At 42.4% G+C, this 19,263-nt stretch overlaps 1 protein-coding gene and 1 long non-coding RNA gene across 3 annotated transcripts in view; both read left to right on the forward strand.

Moving 5' to 3' along the window:
- The first annotated feature begins 6,053 nt into the window (after window positions 1-6,053).
- Window positions 6,054-14,678, forward strand: LOC309484237. Its single transcript, XR_014200762.1, has 3 exons — window positions 6,054-6,619; window positions 13,173-13,260; window positions 14,186-14,678. It is a non-coding gene; the product is annotated as an uncharacterized lncRNA (long non-coding RNA).
- Window positions 14,679-18,537: 3,859 nt separating this feature from the next.
- taf2 (TAF2 RNA polymerase II, TATA box binding protein (TBP)-associated factor) overlaps window positions 18,538-19,263 on the forward strand; it is a 63,413-nt gene continuing 62,687 nt past the window's right edge. Inside the window, exons 1-2 of one of the 2 annotated variants that reach the window (XM_082149494.1) lie at window positions 18,538-18,848; window positions 19,018-19,072. In XM_082149494.1, the coding sequence (XP_082005620.1) occupies window positions 18,799-18,848; window positions 19,018-19,072 (105 nt within the window). In that variant the 5' untranslated portion in view covers window positions 18,538-18,798. The remainder of the gene's footprint in view (window positions 18,849-19,017; window positions 19,073-19,263) is intronic. The other variant, XM_082149493.1, reaches the window with a different exon arrangement.

Here is a 19,263-nt window from a genome sequence, read left to right on the forward strand (position 1 = left end):
AATAGATTGCGAAAGTTTTTTGTTGGCTGTTTCACTTAGAGTGCACGCCATAGAGCCACTATCCAGCAGTGCTCGAAGAACCTGACCACTATCAGTAGACACCTCTGTGTAGAATAGGCTATCAGTTTTTGAAAGCCTTTGCAAGCCTTGCACAATCAGTGTTTTTTGCGGCGGCACTACGCTGCTGTAGGCGTGACACAATGTTTCATAATCATTAATGTCTGACAAATCCAAGGTGGGAGGCTCACTCACTTGATCTGCGCTGTCCTCCCTTGTGCGCAGATCATTCAGTTTCCCTGCTGCAAATGTGGAGAAGGACGTCTCCCCTCCGGGCAGTTGCGTCTTGAATGGCCAGGTAAGTGACAAAGGAAACACAGTCCGTTCTCCCGGCAGTGTGTGAGGGCAGAGTGTGAGCTGTCATTACATATGGAACATGGCATGTCTCTTAAGCCCTCAATCTGTGGAAGTCTGCTGTTGGTATTTGATTTTTTATTGGCTCGAGCATAACCTGGGCCCTGAAGCAAAACTTTCTCTAACATTCCAATCAACCTCTCTAGAGTGGAGGTGTCTTGACTTATAGCTGGTTTCTGTTCTGGGACGTCTGAAACTAATGGAGTGTTAGGGCTAACCTCGACTTTGTTCATGCTGATTTGTCTACTCCTTCCAGTAGAAGACCTGAGTCCCTTCTCCAGGTGGTATTCATCTAGCACTTCCTGAACCTCACGAGCTGACCATTTATCAATCGTCTTGGACCTAAAGGTAAGAGCTAAATCTCTACTGGGGCAATGTCTGATGAACATACGTGTGACTTCAACACTGGGGTTGTCAAACGTTTTACCCTGCTCTCTAAGGCAGCTAGCAGTATCATCAGCAGCTCTGTTCAGTCTGAGCCAGTACTCATAGGGGTCTTCCTGGTCATTTGGCAGTGTAGAATAAAAGTCAGCTAGGGGCATTGAGGAGCAATGGCTTGAGCCAAAATGTTTGCGCAGGAGCCCATAGATGGCCTGTGGGTTATTCTGGACATCAATTTCACCATTTCTTATCCCAAATCTTACAATATCCTTTGCTCTGCCTCTCAAGTGAACAATGATTTCCTCAGCTTGATTTTCCAGCTGAACATTGCTTTTTTTTACGTAATTTTTCATTAATTCCTCCCATTCATCGACAGCCAGTGCATCTGAGCTCTCTCCTCGGAAAACTGGTGGGTCTTTGACTTCTCTCCGAGTGACAAGCTGGACTTGGGAGAGATCTAGCGTGTTGACAGGTAAAGAGGCTTTTGTATTGCATGTTTCTTCATGGCTTTCATGCACAGTAGCTATAGGGCTAGTTGTGTTGAGATGTGACATAATGCTATCAGCCAGCTGCTTCCCTATCTGCTGCACAATGGTGCTCATTTGATCAGCCAGTCTCACATCATCAGGGGGAGGGTTAGGAACTGATGTACTAGTGCACTGTGGTGGTTGTAACTCAATCATAGGCTGACTTTGGGTTGCCATTACTTCCCTATGTCTAAAAGGACAGTGAACAGAATCTTCACCAAAATATGTCTTATCCCCCCCTTGATGGTCACCCAATGAGAATGGAACAGGTGTGCTATGTAGCCCTCTACCTCTACCAATACCTAGGGGAGTCATTTCAGAGGTAGTGAATTTACTGAAACTCATAATGGGACCCTTACTCAAACAAAATGACAGTTTTTAAGTAAATATGGCTGTTAATAACTAAATAAACCTGCCAATCAAATACACTAACGGAGGAAGTTCAGCTCCACAATGATGCAGCGGCAAGAAGACATCAGTCCCGGTCCGGCGTAGTCATGGACGGATCACGGCACCAATGTGACCTCTGTGTAATGTCTCCTGCCTGATAGAATCTCCCAGACACCGTCAGGTTTGTGGTAACAGCAGGTTTATTCCACATCTGCATCTGAATTCATGACAAAGGATAACAATCGTAGTCATCTCATGTGGACAAACAGCGCATGCTCTATCTCCGGGGAAATCCTCCGTTGCTTTTTGGATTACCCATATGTAAGCTTTACACAAAAGTAAAGTACAGTTTGACACATTGATTTGATCGTATAGTGGATTTTAACTCATATAAACAAAATAATTAAAACAAACCAAATTGTCCCTCTTAATCTTACAATGAGGAAATAACATAAAATTATGTAATTATACAGATTTCCTACAGTTACCTTTCCATTTTATGTTAACAGTTATGTGTAAACAATTATGTAACTTCATTACAATTCAACATACAAGAGGCAGATAAACAGCAGAAAATACCTCAATCTCATGTTCAAACATTACAACGTTTTATAACAACATATGATAATAACATACCTGAATTCATGACAAAGGATAACAATCGTAGTCATCTCATGTGGACAAACAGCGCATGCTCTATCTGGAAAGACGGCATCATATTAAAGTTAGCTAGCTATACTGGAGAGACTTTCTATCGGCTATAAAACACATAACCAGATGGTTGACTTCATCTACAACACATATTATTCAATCAAAAAAATCTAGCTTAACTTTTACATGCTTTTCAAGTGAGTTAACATTGTTTAGTCCACGGACATTCACAGACACGTTACCTCCGGGGAAATCCTCCGTTGCTTTGAGGATTACCCATAATCCTTTGTCATTACTAGCGTTCGCTGCAGTTACACTTTTATGACAGCAGGTGGCACAATAATCCCATTTAGTAGGATTTAACATGAATCTTAACTATGTTACACTTACATAATTGTGATGAATTTAATCCTTTTTAAGTTATTATTTTGCAGTGTAAGATTAACAACACCTTTAAATATTACATAAAATGTAATTTATGTATTTTTATTAAACTTAATGAGTGTATAAATCAGCAGCAAAAAGTAATTCTTGACAATTACTAAAATCTAAACATGTTAATAAAAACAAATTACTATTAGTATTCTTAAATTCAATCAGGCAATCATACATTTCACAATTGTATATTTATATTTTAATGTCAAGGATTCAGAAGTGTATATATTTATATAGCCTACGCTACAGAAATAATATACAATTAAATTATGCTTATTTTAAATGTATTGAGCAGGCTAGGTATAAAAAATATAGGCTTTTAATAATCTTTCAGTGCGTAAAACCATGATAATATGAAACGCTTCAAAACAGAGCACACAACGCGCGTATGCGCATCGTGGGTGCAGAATGATGTGCTCAAAGCAACATGGAGTCACAGTGTGCAGCACTGCACAAGTGCGCATTTAAAAGTTCATGGCACAAAGCGAAGAAATGTCGAGCGCACAAATCCTAGTGTATATCTTTCCAACAGTTTATTGATCATTTGTTACACAGTTTTAAATGCCAGTTATTGTGTGTTTGATGCTGATTCGTAGTCCTTGTGATGTGTGTGATCTAACAAGCACACGGTAGTGAGTTGTTTAAAAACAGCAACAAACTCCAACAAAATAAAGTCATTTTATGCAAATCCACAGCCTTTTATCAACAGATCATACATTTTAATGTGAATATATCATATTGGAGAGAGTTTTACCGTGCATCCAACCGGAAGAGGCGCGCGCGCTGTTTGAATAGCCTACTGAATGGAGAATGATTGACAGCCGCAGAGGAGGGAAAACGAGTTTCCGTATACTTTAATTATGTAAGTTAAATAGACTTCTATCCCTCACATTAAGCTATGGAATGGCTTCAGATGACTAATTGTCACCCAAACTGACGTGAAAAAGCGGAGGCGCCGAAAAGCGCGCTGTTAATCTCGGTCAGATGGCGCCAAACGCTAGAACCCCGAGTTAACACCAGATTTAACGTTTTAACACGACATTACGCGACTTTACGACTCCACTTGCTAAAAATAATATATTAAAAACGTCTGTAAACATTTCTTGTGATTGTACAAGGCATGCAATTAGGTAATGTGTATATAATATGCGATATAATACACCAACACTTACCGCTGAGGTAAGGTATGCTGAAATGATGGTTTAAATTTAGCGCATGCGCAATTCCACAAATTTCACTCCTGCGCATGCGCATTAACCGAAGGTATCCCATTCTGATGGGTATGGTGTTCCGTCAGAACACCGCCCCACTTCGAGAACAGTGTGAAAGCAAAAACAAATGAACGAACGGTCCGTGTACGTTTTGATAGTTTGTTTTCCAATTTGAAATGAAATAAGCATAAACGAGAAAACGGCCCCTTTATTCGTTTTTTCGTTTTTTAAAAAAAACACGAAAAAACGAGATTTCGGCTTGATTTTTCGTTTTTTAGTTCACAGGCAAAAAACGAATAAATAGGTGTGTTCGACATCGGCGCTGCGGCTGGATGTAACCGATCGGCGAGAGTAGCCGCGTGCAGGCGGGGAGGAGCTGCAAACGGAGACGTGAAGTCGGACACTTTCTGGTTCCCGTAGTAACCGCTCACGTGGTGTTCGCGTACTTTACCCATAGACTGTAAAAAATATGGACAAAGCGTCTGTGACGTCACCCATAGACTTTCTGAAGAACGGGTTTGAAGCCGTTTATGGGGGGTATGGGCGGCGCCATCTTGGAAAATCTTGGGAAACCCTAACCCCGCCCACCTTCTGACGCAGCGCGCGTCACTCAGCTCGCTCTGCTACTCCGGTTATCTCTGTGTATATTTTAGGCAACGAAATATGTTATAAAACACCATACTAACTCTTTTCGTTTTCATTTAAAGAAATCTTAAACATTATAGCCACACAAATGTGGTTCAGGCAACGCGTATTGATTATATTCACTGCACATAACATTTGCCTATTTATAACAAAACGAAATATAAAACACAAACCTGCCTCTTTTCGTTTTAAATATAATATAAAAATATTAAACATTTTAATATGGTCCAGGCAATATGTGCATTTGTACTAAACAACAGATGTTGCAGTAAACAACATTACAGATCATCTTCGTTGTATTAAAATTTAAAATGACAAAACTCAACCCAGTCTCTTTTTGTTAAATTTCAGTTTTATCAATATTAGCTATTATAAAAGTATAAGTAAAAGGTAAAGTTACAATAAGCTATACAAATAAAGCAAACAATTCAGTCAAACATAAAAAGTCATGCGCTCGATCTAGTCTAACCATACAACGGTACAAGTTAAATATAGCTTATAAAGTTATGAAACTTCCCCTCAGCCAAAACGATTGCCCACGAGACCAAAAATCGCCCGTTAGATATAGACAAGACGAATTATATCTCATGTTTAACCACTACAGAGACGCCAGAGTCAGCGGCAAACCTCAAAACGTCTAGCCGATGAAAGGCTGCTCCAGGCGGGGTACATCGCGCCGAGCGCCCGGTCATCGCTGGATCTCACAACTGGATACAATTTTCATAAATCTTTATAAATAAACCACAGATTTGAGCTTTAAACAACTACATTCTCGCCTGAAAAACTCTTAAAACTACATTTCATGATACAGAAACAGTAGTATTATATGTCAACTGTATTAAAAAATGGCGCTTCTTATGTTGTCATTCTGCCTTTCAGCTGTCAATCAAGCTGTCAATCAAAGTTAACCACGCCCTTATTGTCATACATTTTATATCTAAATACTATCTAAACTAACGAGTTAGAAAAAAATTCACTACCCTCGCCGTTGTCAGGCACTCGGAACCTATCGAAAAATCCAATAAAAGTCCATGGGACCAACCTGTAAAAACATGATTTTATGCTGTGAAAACGGACATTTTAACATGGGGGCTATGGACATTTGCTCCCTTTTGGGACCTTCCCCTAGCGGATTTTCGATGTATTGCAGTTTTTCGCACTTCCGGGTAGGCTTCATTTTTCAGATCAGAATGTTGCCCCTTGACTTTACCACAGCTGAAGTGAAATAAATGTAATATTGGCCAAATAATACACAGATTTTCAGAGACATTTTCATTCAATAGGCCTACTTTATGTACTGCTTCATACAGCGTCTGTTTGAACAAGAATACAGTTCAACATAATTGCTACTATTAATGAAGTGGAGTCTATACGTTTTTTAATCAGTTTTAATTTGATAAACATCCCAGCTAACACACGACGTAACCGTTACGTAATGTATTCGTACTTTTTGGCCACGTCATGACCTTACTAACTGACAACGTAACTACAACGTCGCATGCTCGGAATTTCATTACCATCATATTACCAAACCACAACGTCGTCAGTACGTCCTCCTAAGGTTATAAGATAACCAACAACGTCCCAGATACGTACTCTATTCGTAATAACTTGGTAATTTCATGACTTACTGGCAACGGAACTGCAACGTCACGGGGCCGTAATTTCATTACCATCTTATCAGACTGCATTTCTATGAAATATTTTATTTGTTTCAATTGTTTGTTAGTATTCCGTACGTTTGAAAGACGTTCATTTTATTCAAATAATTAAGGTTAGATGTTTATGGTTGTAAATGTTGCGTGGCTTTGACGTTTAATGGGCGTGCGCCGTGCGCGTGAACCTTCGAGTCGCCCTCAAACACTGGAGCGGAGATGAGTTGCCATGGAAACCGACAGACCGCCCCACTGACTGCAACTGACAAAGCAGCTGAACTCCCTCTCTCGCTGTTGTTTTCACTGCTTTCAGGTGAGTTTAGTCTCTAAAATCACACAAATAATACACACAACTGTTCTTGACACTTCTCTTACTTGTAATTGACGCGCTTCTGTTGAATATTTGCTTTATATAAATGGTTTAGTGTCTTTGGAAAAAGTCCGTTAGCATCTCAACCGTTTTCAGAAGAGGTAACTTAACGTTCTCTTACGAGAGGTCTCTCGTACTTGCGTAAGATATCTTACGCTAGGGGAAAACCTCTTTTCCTCGAGATATTGAAGCCAAAAATTATCCTTAATTTTGCAATAATGTAAAACGCATTGCAGCAGCATGCAGACATGGGCGAGACAGCTCGCGCGCCCATTGGCTGCTCTGCGGCAACTGCACCAGCCTATCGATAGAGGCTCCTCATGACGTCAGAACCAATGAGGGCGCTTCGCGCCCATTACGTCATGTCCCGCCGAAATCGGGTGGGGCCAGGGCTATAAATACGGCCCAGAGAGGCTGGTTTGGTCAGTTTTTCATCTCTTCAGCGGGCCTTCGCATCGCTGGATCCTGAGAGGAAGCCGCGCCGTCTGAGTCAAGCACCCAGCGGGATTAGTGCATCTGAAGCTGCTGGTCGACAACTCGCCGCCTTCAGTCGCCGTTTCTGCTGACGCTTTCCGGCGTACATATCCTTTTCTCTTCTACTGTGTTTTGTGTATGTGTGTGTGTTCGCCGCCGCGACACACACTCTCATTGCACTAAAAGAGCCGGGCGTCTTTTTCAAGACGCCCCCTTTCCCCCCCAACCCGCAAAGCTCGCCGGTGCGCCCGCTTGCCTTGCCTGCTTGGAGGATGATACCTGCTCTCTCTCTGTTCGAGCCGCGCAAACCGCGCCGTTCACAGGGGATGTCAGGAGCGGACGGTCACGGGGCTAGCTTTCTCTCTCCCTCTGTTCGAGCCGCGCAAAATGCGCCGTTCACAGGGGAGGCTAGAAGCGGACGGTCGGGGTTAGTTTTTCTTTACGTACAAGAAAGCTACCCTGCCTCTGCGCCCCATTCACGCGTCAATAAACATATTGACGCTATTATATGCTCGTGCATCTGAAAGCCTTTGTGTTCCCCCCTGTGGCTCAGTGGCGGAATCTTTGGTTTTTCACACGAGAGACCGGAGTTCGAATCTCGGTCTAACGGCAGATTAATTATGCCTCCAATGCTTCGCTCTGTCAGTTCCCTGAAAGGCGACTGCAGATGTGCATTTTGCAGCCAACGAGCGCGTTGTACAACCCGCTCGCCTGCACCCAAACACCGTTTCTATGGTTCCCGTGCGTCACTGGCGAAAGGAGAAAAGAGTGTTAATGCCCCGCTGCGGCCGGGCCGAATTCTATTTCTCATTCCCCTCTGAAGTTCGGGTGACTGGAAATGTCATACTGCAGTGAGCGAGCCTGTTGTAATGCACGCACCAGCATGTTGACGCTCTCTGTTTCTATGGCAACTTCTCGCTCGTTCAGTTCCAGTAAATGCGACTGTTCCAGTGTATTCTGCAGTAAACTAGTCGGCGACACAGCCCGCTTGCCTGCTCACAAACGCCGCTTTACGGCTACCCAGATAAATCCCCTAGAGTGTATTTTCTGGTGTTCCGGCCACGGCCGATGGTGTTATGAGTGTAGACAAAATGCCCACTGCCTGCCCAGTGCTCATTCCTACACAGAAACACAGGTTTCTCTGATAATATTCGCGCTATATAAAAGCCTTTGTGTCTTTCCCTGTGGCCCAGTGGCAGATTCTCAGATTTTCACGCGAGAGACCCGTGTTCGATCCCCGGGTCTACCGGCAAAAAAAATAAATAATTTTTGCCGTCAATGCTCGCTCTGTCAGTTCCCTGAAAAGGCGACTGCAGATGTGTATTTTTGCAGCCAACGAGCGCGTTGTACAACCCGCTCGCCTGCACCCAAGCACCGTTTCTATGGTTTCCGTGCGTCACTACCTCCATTCTCACACATTTCTCTGGAAAATGTCAATATTGCAGTGGACGAGTCTATTGTAATACACGCACACCTGCAAACAAACGCCAGCGTGTTGACGCTCTCTGTTTCTATGGCAACTTCTCGCTCGTTCAGTTCCAGTAAATGCGACTGTTCCAGTGTATTCTGCAGTAAACACGTCGGCGACACAGCCCGCTTGCCTGCACACAAACGCCGCTTTACGGCTACCCAGATAAATCCCATAGAGTGTATTTTCTGGTGTTCCGACCACGGCCGATGGTGTTATGAGTGTAGACAAAATGCCCAGTGCTCATTCCTACACAGAAACACAGCCCGTCACACAGGGCTTGCGCACATGAAATCGACCCAGATCGATTGCGCATTAAATGTGGTAAATGTGCCCACTGCCCAGTGCCCACAAACACTACGTTCTGCATGTCTCAAGGTTTCTGTAAAACGAAACCAACATGCATTCGCTCTGCTCAGGCAGACAATGCTCTCAGTGTTGTAAATGTGCCCGCTATCCCACGCCCACATTCACACATAGATATAACAGGTCTTACGGGACTCGCCCAGCCCTCCCCCTCTCGATTGACCACCGCAGAGGAGTCGAGCGCGGGCAATCTGCCCGCTGTTATCAGCGCGCCCCCTGCCTCAAATGTCATAAGCTTATGTTGCAGCACACTGAAGCCCCTCTGTCGCTGAGCGACCAGAGCGCGCTTCGCATTCAACCCCTAGCCATTCGTGCAAACGCATGGGCAAGGCTACCCGGGGTTTCGAAGTGGGTGCTAGACATTATAGAAAGAGGCTATTCGCTACAGTTCGGTCCACGCCCGCAACGCAAAGCGGCGCGAATCGATACTACGGTGAAAAAGGAAGTAGCACACCTACTTCGGGCCGAAATAGCGAAGTTACTGAGCAAAGGGGCTATAGAACCCCTATCACAAGCTCAGAGCGAAGGGGGCATGTACAGCAGATATCTTCTGGTACCAAAAAAAGAAGACGGGGGTCTCAGACCCATTTTAGATCTAAGACGACTAAACAAAGCACTTCTGAAACGACGGTTCAGAATGCTCACGACCAAGAAAATCCTCTCGCAAATTTGCCAAGGGGACTGGTTCATGTCGATAGATCTGAAAGACGCTTATTTTCAAATACAAATAGCGTCACGTCACAGGCGATTTTTGAGATTCGCCTTCGAGGGCCAGGCATATCAGTTCACAGTCCTGCCATTCGGCCTATCCCTGGCACCTCGCGTATTCACGATGTGCATGGATGCAGCGCTCGCACCCCTCAGGCTCCGAGGCATACGAGTGCTGAATTATTTGGACGATTGGCTGGTTCTAGCTCGATCACAGCGGAGCTCATAGAACACAGGACCATATTACTCGATCACCTCGAGAATTTAGGTCTCACAGTCAATTGGGCAAAGAGTTCACTGTCTCCCAGTCAGAAAATATCTTTTCTGGGCACAGATCTGGACTCGCTGTCTATGACAGCACAGCTGTCGCCGCAGCGCAGACTAAGTATTCAGCGCATGACAGAGATTTTTCGCCACGGCACTTTAGTCCCGCTCAAGAAGATTCAAAGGATGCTGGGTCTCATGGCTTCAGCATCCTCAGTGCTTCAGCTGGGTCTGCTTCGCATGCGCCCGCCGCAGTATTGGTTGAAAGCGCGCGCCGCACAGAGCTTGGACCTCCGGTCTCGCGCGCCTCAAGGTCGATCAGAAATGCGTCGCAGCTCTGAAACCTTGGACAGTGACCGACTGGTACCGGTCAGGTGTAAGCCTGGGGACTTCCTCGAGTGTGAAGTTGGTGTCTACGGTCGCCTCAACCTCGGGATGGGGAGCGCTGCTCGAGGGCAGACCGTTATTCGGCCAGTGGTCGGAACGGGAAAAGCTTCTGCATATAAACTGCCTGGAAATGATGGCAGTCGACAACGCGCTGAGGCGTTTTTTGTCCCCAGATAAAAAAGACACCACGTCTTGGTCCGTTCGGACAACATGTCAGTGGTGGCTTATATAAATCACAAAGGAGGTATCAGATCCAGAATCCTTCACAGGCTGACGGAACGCCTCCTGGTCTGGGCTCAGCACAACCTGCGCTCGCTCAGGGCAGCGCATGTGCCCGGCCATCTGAATGTGGGACCAGACAGACTGTCCAGAAACAATCTGCCGACAGGAGAATGGTCTTTTCATCCACAGACAGTCAAAATGCTATGAAGGACATTTGGCAGAGCGGAAATAGACCTATTTGCGTCTCAAGAGAACGCTCATTGTCAGGAATTCTTCTCCAAGAGCAGGGATGCACTGGCTCACGCTGGCCCCGCTGCCCGCTCTATGCGTTTCCCCCTGTCACGCTCCTACCCCAGGTGTTAGGGCGAATCAGGGAGAGCAGATGCCCAGTGCTACTCGTCGCCCCATTTTGGACAAACCAAGTCTGGTTTCCAGTCCTGATGCAGCTGACGAGTCCCGCCCCGTGGCCGATACCGGTGAGGAGGGATCTCCTCGCCCGGAGCTTTGGTCCCTACATGTGTGGGCCATCAACGGGTACCCGTTAACCTCCCAGCGGGAGTGTTAAACACGATCACGCAGGCTAGAGCTCCATCTACGAGGCGGCTCTATTCCTCAAAATGGTCTGTGTTCACTAGCTGGTGTACAGCGAGTGGCACCTCACCCTCACGCTGTGGGGTGCCGGAGGTTCTCTCCTTTTTTTACAAGAGCTTCTGGATAAGGGCAGAACCCCATCCACGCTCAAAGTGTATGTGGCGGCCATAGCAGCGTTCGCTGAACCACCGCTTGGCCAGTCATTAGGAAGGAACAATCTGGTCATTCGCTTCCTTAGAGGAGCTAAGAGGCTGAACCCTCCCAGACCACCCTCAGTTCCCGTTTGGGACCTTTCCACGGTTCTGGAAGCCATGAAAGGTGCCCCATTCGAGCCAATACAGTCAATAGACCTGAAACCCTTGTCTTTCAAAACAGTGTTTCTTCTGGCTCTCGCTTCAGTGAAGCGCATAGGGGATTTGCAAGCGCTCTCAGTGAGCATGACGTGTATGGAGTTTGGGCCGAATGACTCGAGAGTCATACTCAAACCAAAGCACGGATATGTTCCTAAATCCCTCAACACACCGTTTAGGGCACAGGTTATCTCCCTGTCGGCCCTGCTGGTATCTGAGGAGGAAGGGGACGCAGGCTTCCTTTGCCCGGTCAGGGCGTTAAGAGCCTATGTGTCTCGCTCGTCTGTTTTCAGACAGACGGAGCAGCTCTCTGTTTTGTTCAGCTGACGTTCTAAGGGACTAGCTGCGTCAAAACAGAGTCTATCCAGATGGATAGTTAGCGCTAGCTTACACATCCAAGGGCCTGCAATGCCCGATAGGTGTCAAAGCGCACTCCACAAGAGGCATGGCCTCGTCGTGGGCTTGGTCCAGTGGGATTGCCTTGCAAGATATCTGTATGGCGGCAGGCTGGGCCTCCCCGTCTACATTTATAAGGTTTTATAACCTCAAGGTTCCCGCTTTGCAAGCTAGGTTGCTCTCGGTTTAATTTTTCAGTATTGCCCGCCCGATGCTATCGGCTCGGGATGCTGAAACTGCTAGAGCGTCGATCACTGATCGCCTATATACTTCTGTGGGCAGTACGTAAGTCCCCCATATTTACCAGTCCAGGCTGAGTTCGCCCTGGCTGTGTGGAACACTTGATATAACATGCTCTTATCAGAGCTCAATATTACAGGAATGATGCTATTCTAGCCCCTCTTCCCGGATTCTCTGTGAGTCCCTTGTGATTAGGCACTGTATGAGCCCCGGGCACCTGCCCTTGGGACTTTAGTGTTATGTCTCAAGCACGCACGGCGTTTTACATTGTGTTCCCCTAGCGTAAGATATCTTACGCAAGTACGAGAGACCTCTCGTAAGAGAACGTACTCGGTTACTAACGTAACCTCGGTTCTCTCTAGAAGAGGGAACGAGTACTTGCGTATCTTGCCGTGCATGCGTCATGTTCTGATTCGCTTCAGCGATGAAAAACTGACCAAACCAGCCTCTCTGGGCCGTATTTATAGCCCTGGCCCCACCCGATTTCGGCGGGACATGACGTAATGGGCGCGAAGCGCCCTCATTGGTTCTGACGTCATGAGGAGCCTCTATCGATAGGCTGGTGCAGTTGCCGCAGAGCAGCCAATGGGCGCGCGAGCTGTCTCGCCCATGTCTGCATGCTGCTGCAATGCGTTTTACATTATTGCAAAATTAAGGATAATTTTTGGCTTCAATATCTCGAGGAAAAGAGGTTTTCCCCTAGCGTAAGATATCTTACGCAAGTACTCGTTCCCTCTTCTAGAGAGAACCGAGGTTACGTTAGTAACCGAGTACGTTATGCTAACTTCATAGCTTGAGCTTTTGATATGAACGTTTAGGCTTTTAATCACATCTTATGGGTAGATGATAGGTTTTGATAGTTTTGTAAAAAAAATAATTTAGCTTGGAAGTGAGCTAATTTATTTAACAAACGTATTTATTTAACATAAACGTAACTTACTCGATGACGTCACTTACATGGAGTGTGAAAATTGGCTGAAACTAGCTCAATGTTTAACACAAATTGATCAAAATAGTTCTGTGATTTCAGCAGCAACAAAATAATCCTTCTACAACAGGGGAAGCTCCACGACTTCAACATTTCTGAAGAAAGCTGCTGCCAGAGAAGTTGGAAACAGGTGATGTGAGGAAGCTCATTAAATAACTGCATATCCATTTTCTCACAATATTTTGTCACCTACTGTATATCACCATGCATCTGTTATTTTCTTATTTTTTTAATTCTCATATTTACATTTATTTGTTTCATTTATTTTAAGAGAGTTTTGACATCCAAAAGTAAGTGACACTGTATGAGTAATATGAATAATTGAATAAGTAAAACTAAAACCATAGATGAAACATTTATGATTATTATCAGTCTTGAAAACAGTTGTGCTGCTTCATATTTTTGTGTTTTTCAGGGTTATTTGATGAATGAAAGAAAAAAAACAGCATTTATTTGAAACAGAAATCTTTACTCTCTTCTGGTCAATTTAATGCATCCTTGCTGAATAAAATATGATTTTTTGTTTTGTTTTTACTCTATTGAACCCAAACTTTTGAACAGTAGTGTAAACTACTTTTTATATATTGGGTCTATTTAACAATGAATCCTGGAGAGAGTGAAAAGAAAATGGATTAAACTGTTACATTGGTTTACACAAAAAGATTAATCAGCACAACTGTTTTCAACATTGATAATACTCAGAAATGTTTAGGACGTTTGCATTGTAAGAATGTATTGTATTCAAGTATCAAAATGCTGACTCGTTAGGCCATGTTTTCTCATTAAAATCAGAAGATGTCCTATTAATTCAATAGAATGTAAGGGAATAACTCTAGAATAACCTTCCTGATAATGTTTGGGGCCCAGAAACACTATCCTAATTTAAATCTGGATTAAAGACACATCTCTTTAGCCAAGCATTCATTTAACACATCTCATAATCTTGCACTATGTGATGAAATAGTAAAAAGTGCACATGACCATCTTTTGCCTGAAATAATATGAACAGCAGCAATGCTAATCTTTCTCCTGTTGTCTCCTTGTTTCTATCTCAGGATGCTCAGCATATTTTACTAGAGATTACAGCAGCTCCAGTTTGGATCCAGCCTCACTTGGGAAGACTTCTAATGACATCAACACTCTTGAAGACAATGTGTTTAAACATTTTTTAGATGTTAAATAAATGACATTTTAAAGTGTTGAAACTAATTTAAGTTTTTATGTCAGGTGGTACAACAAAAATATTATGTATTGTAATTGTACCACCTGACATGAAAAGTGTACCACCAACTGAAATGAGCAGTTTCTATCAGTATTTGAGAGAGCTCTACAAACTTTTTCACTCTGTCAAAGAGATCAGTTAAGCTCCTCTGGACGATGCATTATCATGTTTACTGTTATTACCTTGTAAATTCATAATAACATTTGAGAATATACAAATGGCCGGACAAAAGTTTCTCAATTATCTCAACAGCTTTAAAACTACTGATATTTATAAAAAACAATTATATGAAAGGCTTCAAACCTAAAATGATGGCATAGGTTTTTTTTAAAAATTATTATTAAGACACCATTTTAAATTGATTTCTTAGTCAGTTCATTTGTTCGAACAGTTGCACCGTCACCTGACAATTTGGGGGTTTAATGCTGCCTTCAGGAATAATCATAAATAGGCCTAGTTTCCTAGTTTAAAAAAAAATCATCGTACATCATAATCACGACTTCAGAAGAAGAAAAACAAAATAATATGTATTATTAAATGTAAAAAAGAAATGATTTCAAACTAAGGTTTTATAGAATATAGTGATACATGTCATGAAGTTATCAAATTATTTTAAAAGGAAATAAAGCACTTGCCACAACATAACTTTGTGACAATGTTTAGAAAAATATATGCGTGATTTTTAAACAAAACTGTCTGCTTATACAGATTCTATCTTTCAGTGCTAATTGCTTTGTGTATTTAAATGTTAAATGGGAAAACACTCAACTGTTCTTTTTTCTAGCATTTTTCTTTTCTTATTCTTGCTTTGTTATTAGGGCCACCAAAATGAAGACGTGTAGGAGTAGTTCGATGTTCAAGCTTTTGGGGAAAACCTTTTTGAGTCTGTATCGTTCATATGTCGTTGAAAAAATCTCTAAAATCGTTTTGGGCCAATGAGGACAAGTTAAATTAAGCCACTGCATGTCCGCCCATATTATTAAAAACTAAAATGACCAACTGGTTACGACTGCCGATCCACAACGTTGCCACGACGTCGCCGGTACTAACTGACAACGTTACAAAGTTACGTCGTGACAACGAATCCAGGAATTTCACTTTTCCGTTTTTTTTTTTTTTTTTTTTTTTACTTTTATTAAATTTTTTTTTTTTTGGGGGGTAATACAATTTTGCACCTGATTCTACTGTCATTATGTAATTGTATATATCTTTTTTTTGCCATGTTGTTTGTACATGACATTGTTTAATAAAAAAAAATAATAAAAAAAATTAAAAAAAATTCACTTTTCCGGTTGCCACAACGTAACTAGTTACGTCTCCACGACGAAAGTTTGGTCACCAGATTACGTTGCAGTTACGTAACAGTCACGTATTTGTGTTAGCTGGGATGACACAATATAACATACGACATGAAAAGAGTGTTTACTGTTATAAAAAACTGATTTGTGAGCTTTAGAGGAACTAAAGGGTGTTCGAAAAAACACGAAACACACGTGATCGTTGTCATGCGGTGAATCCGGCCAATCGTGGGACAGCTGTGTCGTCATCAGCCCTCCTGCAGCCCAGTGCAGCCGCTCTTGAGAAGCTGCGCTGGCTGAGTTCTCTGGCTACTCTCGAAATGCTCTCGCGGTACTTTGATGTCATATGTCACAGTCACGTGGCGTCTTCGCTGTATCAAGTCGGACAACATTTCTAACCGGCATGCACTGCTTCAAGTCAACCGCCGATCGGTCTGCGCAGAGCTGTATGAAGTCGAACAAGCCTAATGACTTCAAAATTCAATTATTAAGGAAAGGAAAATAAAAAATGCAGTCATATGTTCAGATTCTTATTCAGCAATTGTTAGTATCGATAATCAAAAATCAGAATCAAGACCAGATTTAATTATGGAAATTCTTCAAAATCTCTTTGAGTTGAATCAAATTAAAATAGAAGTACAGTTTATGTGGGTCCCAGCTCATGTGGGAATTAAAGGCAATGAGGAAGCAGATAAATTAGCTAAACAGGCAGTAGATGAAGAGATGGTAGAAATTGAGTTACCACATAGTTTAAAAGAAATTAAAGCAGTAATAAAAGAGAAAATGATTAAAAAGTGGCAACAATATTGGGATAATGAGAGTAAAGGGAGACATTTATATGCAATACAAAAGAAAGTAGGAAAAGGTAGGAAAAGAGGGAGAAATAGAAGGGAGGAAAGTATAATTACGAGACTAAGGGTGGGACATACTGGTTTGAATAAAACATTACATTTAATTTCTAAGCATCCAACGGGTTTGTGTGAGAAATGTGGGCAGAGTGAAACTGTAGAACATGTGTTTATTAATTGTAATGGTTATGAGGAAGAAAGAGAAGTGCTAAGAGAAGAATTATGGAAGAATGAAGGGAAAGAGTTAACATTAAAGAATATATTAGATTCAGATATAGGAAATAGTATGGTTATTGTGTTGTTTCAGTTTTTGAATAATACTGGTTTAATGAAGAGATTGTAGGATAAATATGTATATAGGTTTATAGAGAGAGGTAGAAGATGTATAGAAGTATAGTATGAGATAGGGTAAGTCAATTTGGAGGTAAATAAGGTTACGGATGGGAAGCGGGAGTTAAAGGGAAATGGGGTGGAAGCTGGAGGAGCTGAACACGCAGCGCCAGTGGGTGTTTTTTTTTTTTTTTTTTTTTTTTTTTTTTTTTTTTGCTTAGAAATATTAAGAGCTAGGAATGTTTCTGATCCGAGCTCCAAGCTACCAGATGATGGCAGTAATGCACTGTAAAGTGCGGTTGCCAATAAAATGGAAAAGAAGAAGAAGAAGAAGACTTCAAAATTCGTTTTCCACATGTGGGCGGCCTGACACGCCCCCTTCTGCCGATTGGTCAAGCAAATCTGAGCGTGTGACGTGACGTCATCAGTTGTCGCTCAGGGGTGCGTTTCCCGAAAGCATCGTTAGCCAACTATGGTCGCAAGTTCCGTCGTTATCAGCATAGTTCAACGATTTGGTGTTTCCCGAAACCATCCTTCCAACGAACGTTCAAAAACAGCATCGCAAACTTGTGTGGTTGGAACGACAGCTCTCGAGCTGTGGTTAAGCATATTTTCTAGTTTACATGAGATGTAGACTGAATAAATCCTTATCTTTAGCAAAATAAGCAAGCTGACATTCAACCCGTGTTATTTATTTAGAATACATACAAATGTAATTTACGTCTTTTAGTTTGTCAAGAGATTTAAAGCACCGTTTTTGAAGACTGCGCATGTGCGAACGTGCTCTACTATGTAAGAACGAGCCAAATATTGAGTCTGGTAATAAAGCAAAATAACTGAGAAAACAGTGCTGTGACAACAAGATTGGACCCCCTTGTGGCCCCCCTAAATGTGGAGTGTGAAATAATTTTTACAAAACTATTTTTTGCTATCGTTGTTTTTCACATGATCCGTGGCAACAGTCATGTATTGCCGCAGGACAGCATATGTGAGTAAATTCTGTCATCTTTGCAGGACTGTGATATGAAGAGTGTGCAATGAATAATATGTTTAATAACAGTGTGAAAGTGAATAGCACATAACAGGCACAATACTGGAATAAACAAATATCTATTGGTACAATATGCGTCACATGACTAAATTTACGTCATCGTTTTTAAATACCACCGGTTTCACAGTCCATACTACAACGTGAAAAAACGGCGTTTTAATGTATCCACTTTGGAGTGCGTTTTCAAAAAAAGCTTCGTTTTCATTAATAAAAACGCCGTCTCAGTGTGAACGGAAGGCCAAAACGGAGAGAAAAATATACGTTTTCAAACGTATTGTGGACATGGCCTGCGCCGGAAGGGCTGCCGCTTTTGTAGGCTGTTTGTGCTTGCTGTTTTAATAATTAATTGAAACGTAGGAAACTGGCAGCTCCAGTAGTAATAAAAAGATCTATCCTGAACTTTGCTATGGAAACTAGCATTTATAAACCATAATTAAACAATTTAATAATCAATTAAAAAGGAATGTATACCTGTATGATATTGATATCACGCTGGACCAGCTCGGTTTGGGAAATGGATGCATGATTTATTCAGCTGCGGCGCCATCTCCTTGCGAGACGCGGGAATTCATTCATAATGGGTATCCTCTACTGTGGCCCATACTCAGTAGGTGGCAGTAATGCACCTTAAATGTTGGTTGAACCATCCGGGAACCCTTAGCGCGGGAGGGCGAAGGTTACAAACAACATGGCTGAAGACACGCAGAAGGAGAATCGTTTTGTTGCTTTTCGGCAAAATAGAGAAGGATGTTGCTGATTTTTTAACACTTCACAGCTATTCCACAAATTAAAACATGACGAGATGGACTATAGCGATGTTTGAGCAAGAAAGAACTTGCCTTTAGTATTTGAAACAAGTAGAAATAACATCGCCTATCATCTGTTTGAGAGGGTTTGTGTGAATAAACCGAGGAGCAGCATGAACCGCAAGAAAGACAAGGGCTTTGAGAGCCCACGACCATATAAACTATAAGTATCAAAATGCACTCTTTCTCACCTCATGCATGGTTATGATTGCAGTTGTTTACATGTCAAAACAGGAGTATAGCCTAAATAATCAACATCGTATCTTAAATAAATAATCAACATCTCAACCGCCGCATGCATTTAATGCATTATTTTTTGTTTATCTCTTTACAACCCACCAGGTTGTCTGCATTAACAACATACATTTTCAGAGGAAGTCTGTCATTGTGAGTAATCATGTATATTTGATTTTGAATATTATGTGTGTACGAAGCAGAAAATGTGAAGTAGACAGACTAAAAATGTCAGATTAAAATTTGTGAAGATTGAGACAAGACTGAAAAAACCTTTACCTTTTAACATTATGAAAAACTGAACAATACATTATAATGGACAGTCAAATAATTAGATGGGTCAT

This window comes from Leuciscus leuciscus (genome assembly GCF_965113295.1).
Source record: "Leuciscus leuciscus genome assembly, chromosome: 20".
Lineage (NCBI taxonomy): Eukaryota > Metazoa > Chordata > Actinopteri > Cypriniformes > Leuciscidae > Leuciscus > Leuciscus leuciscus.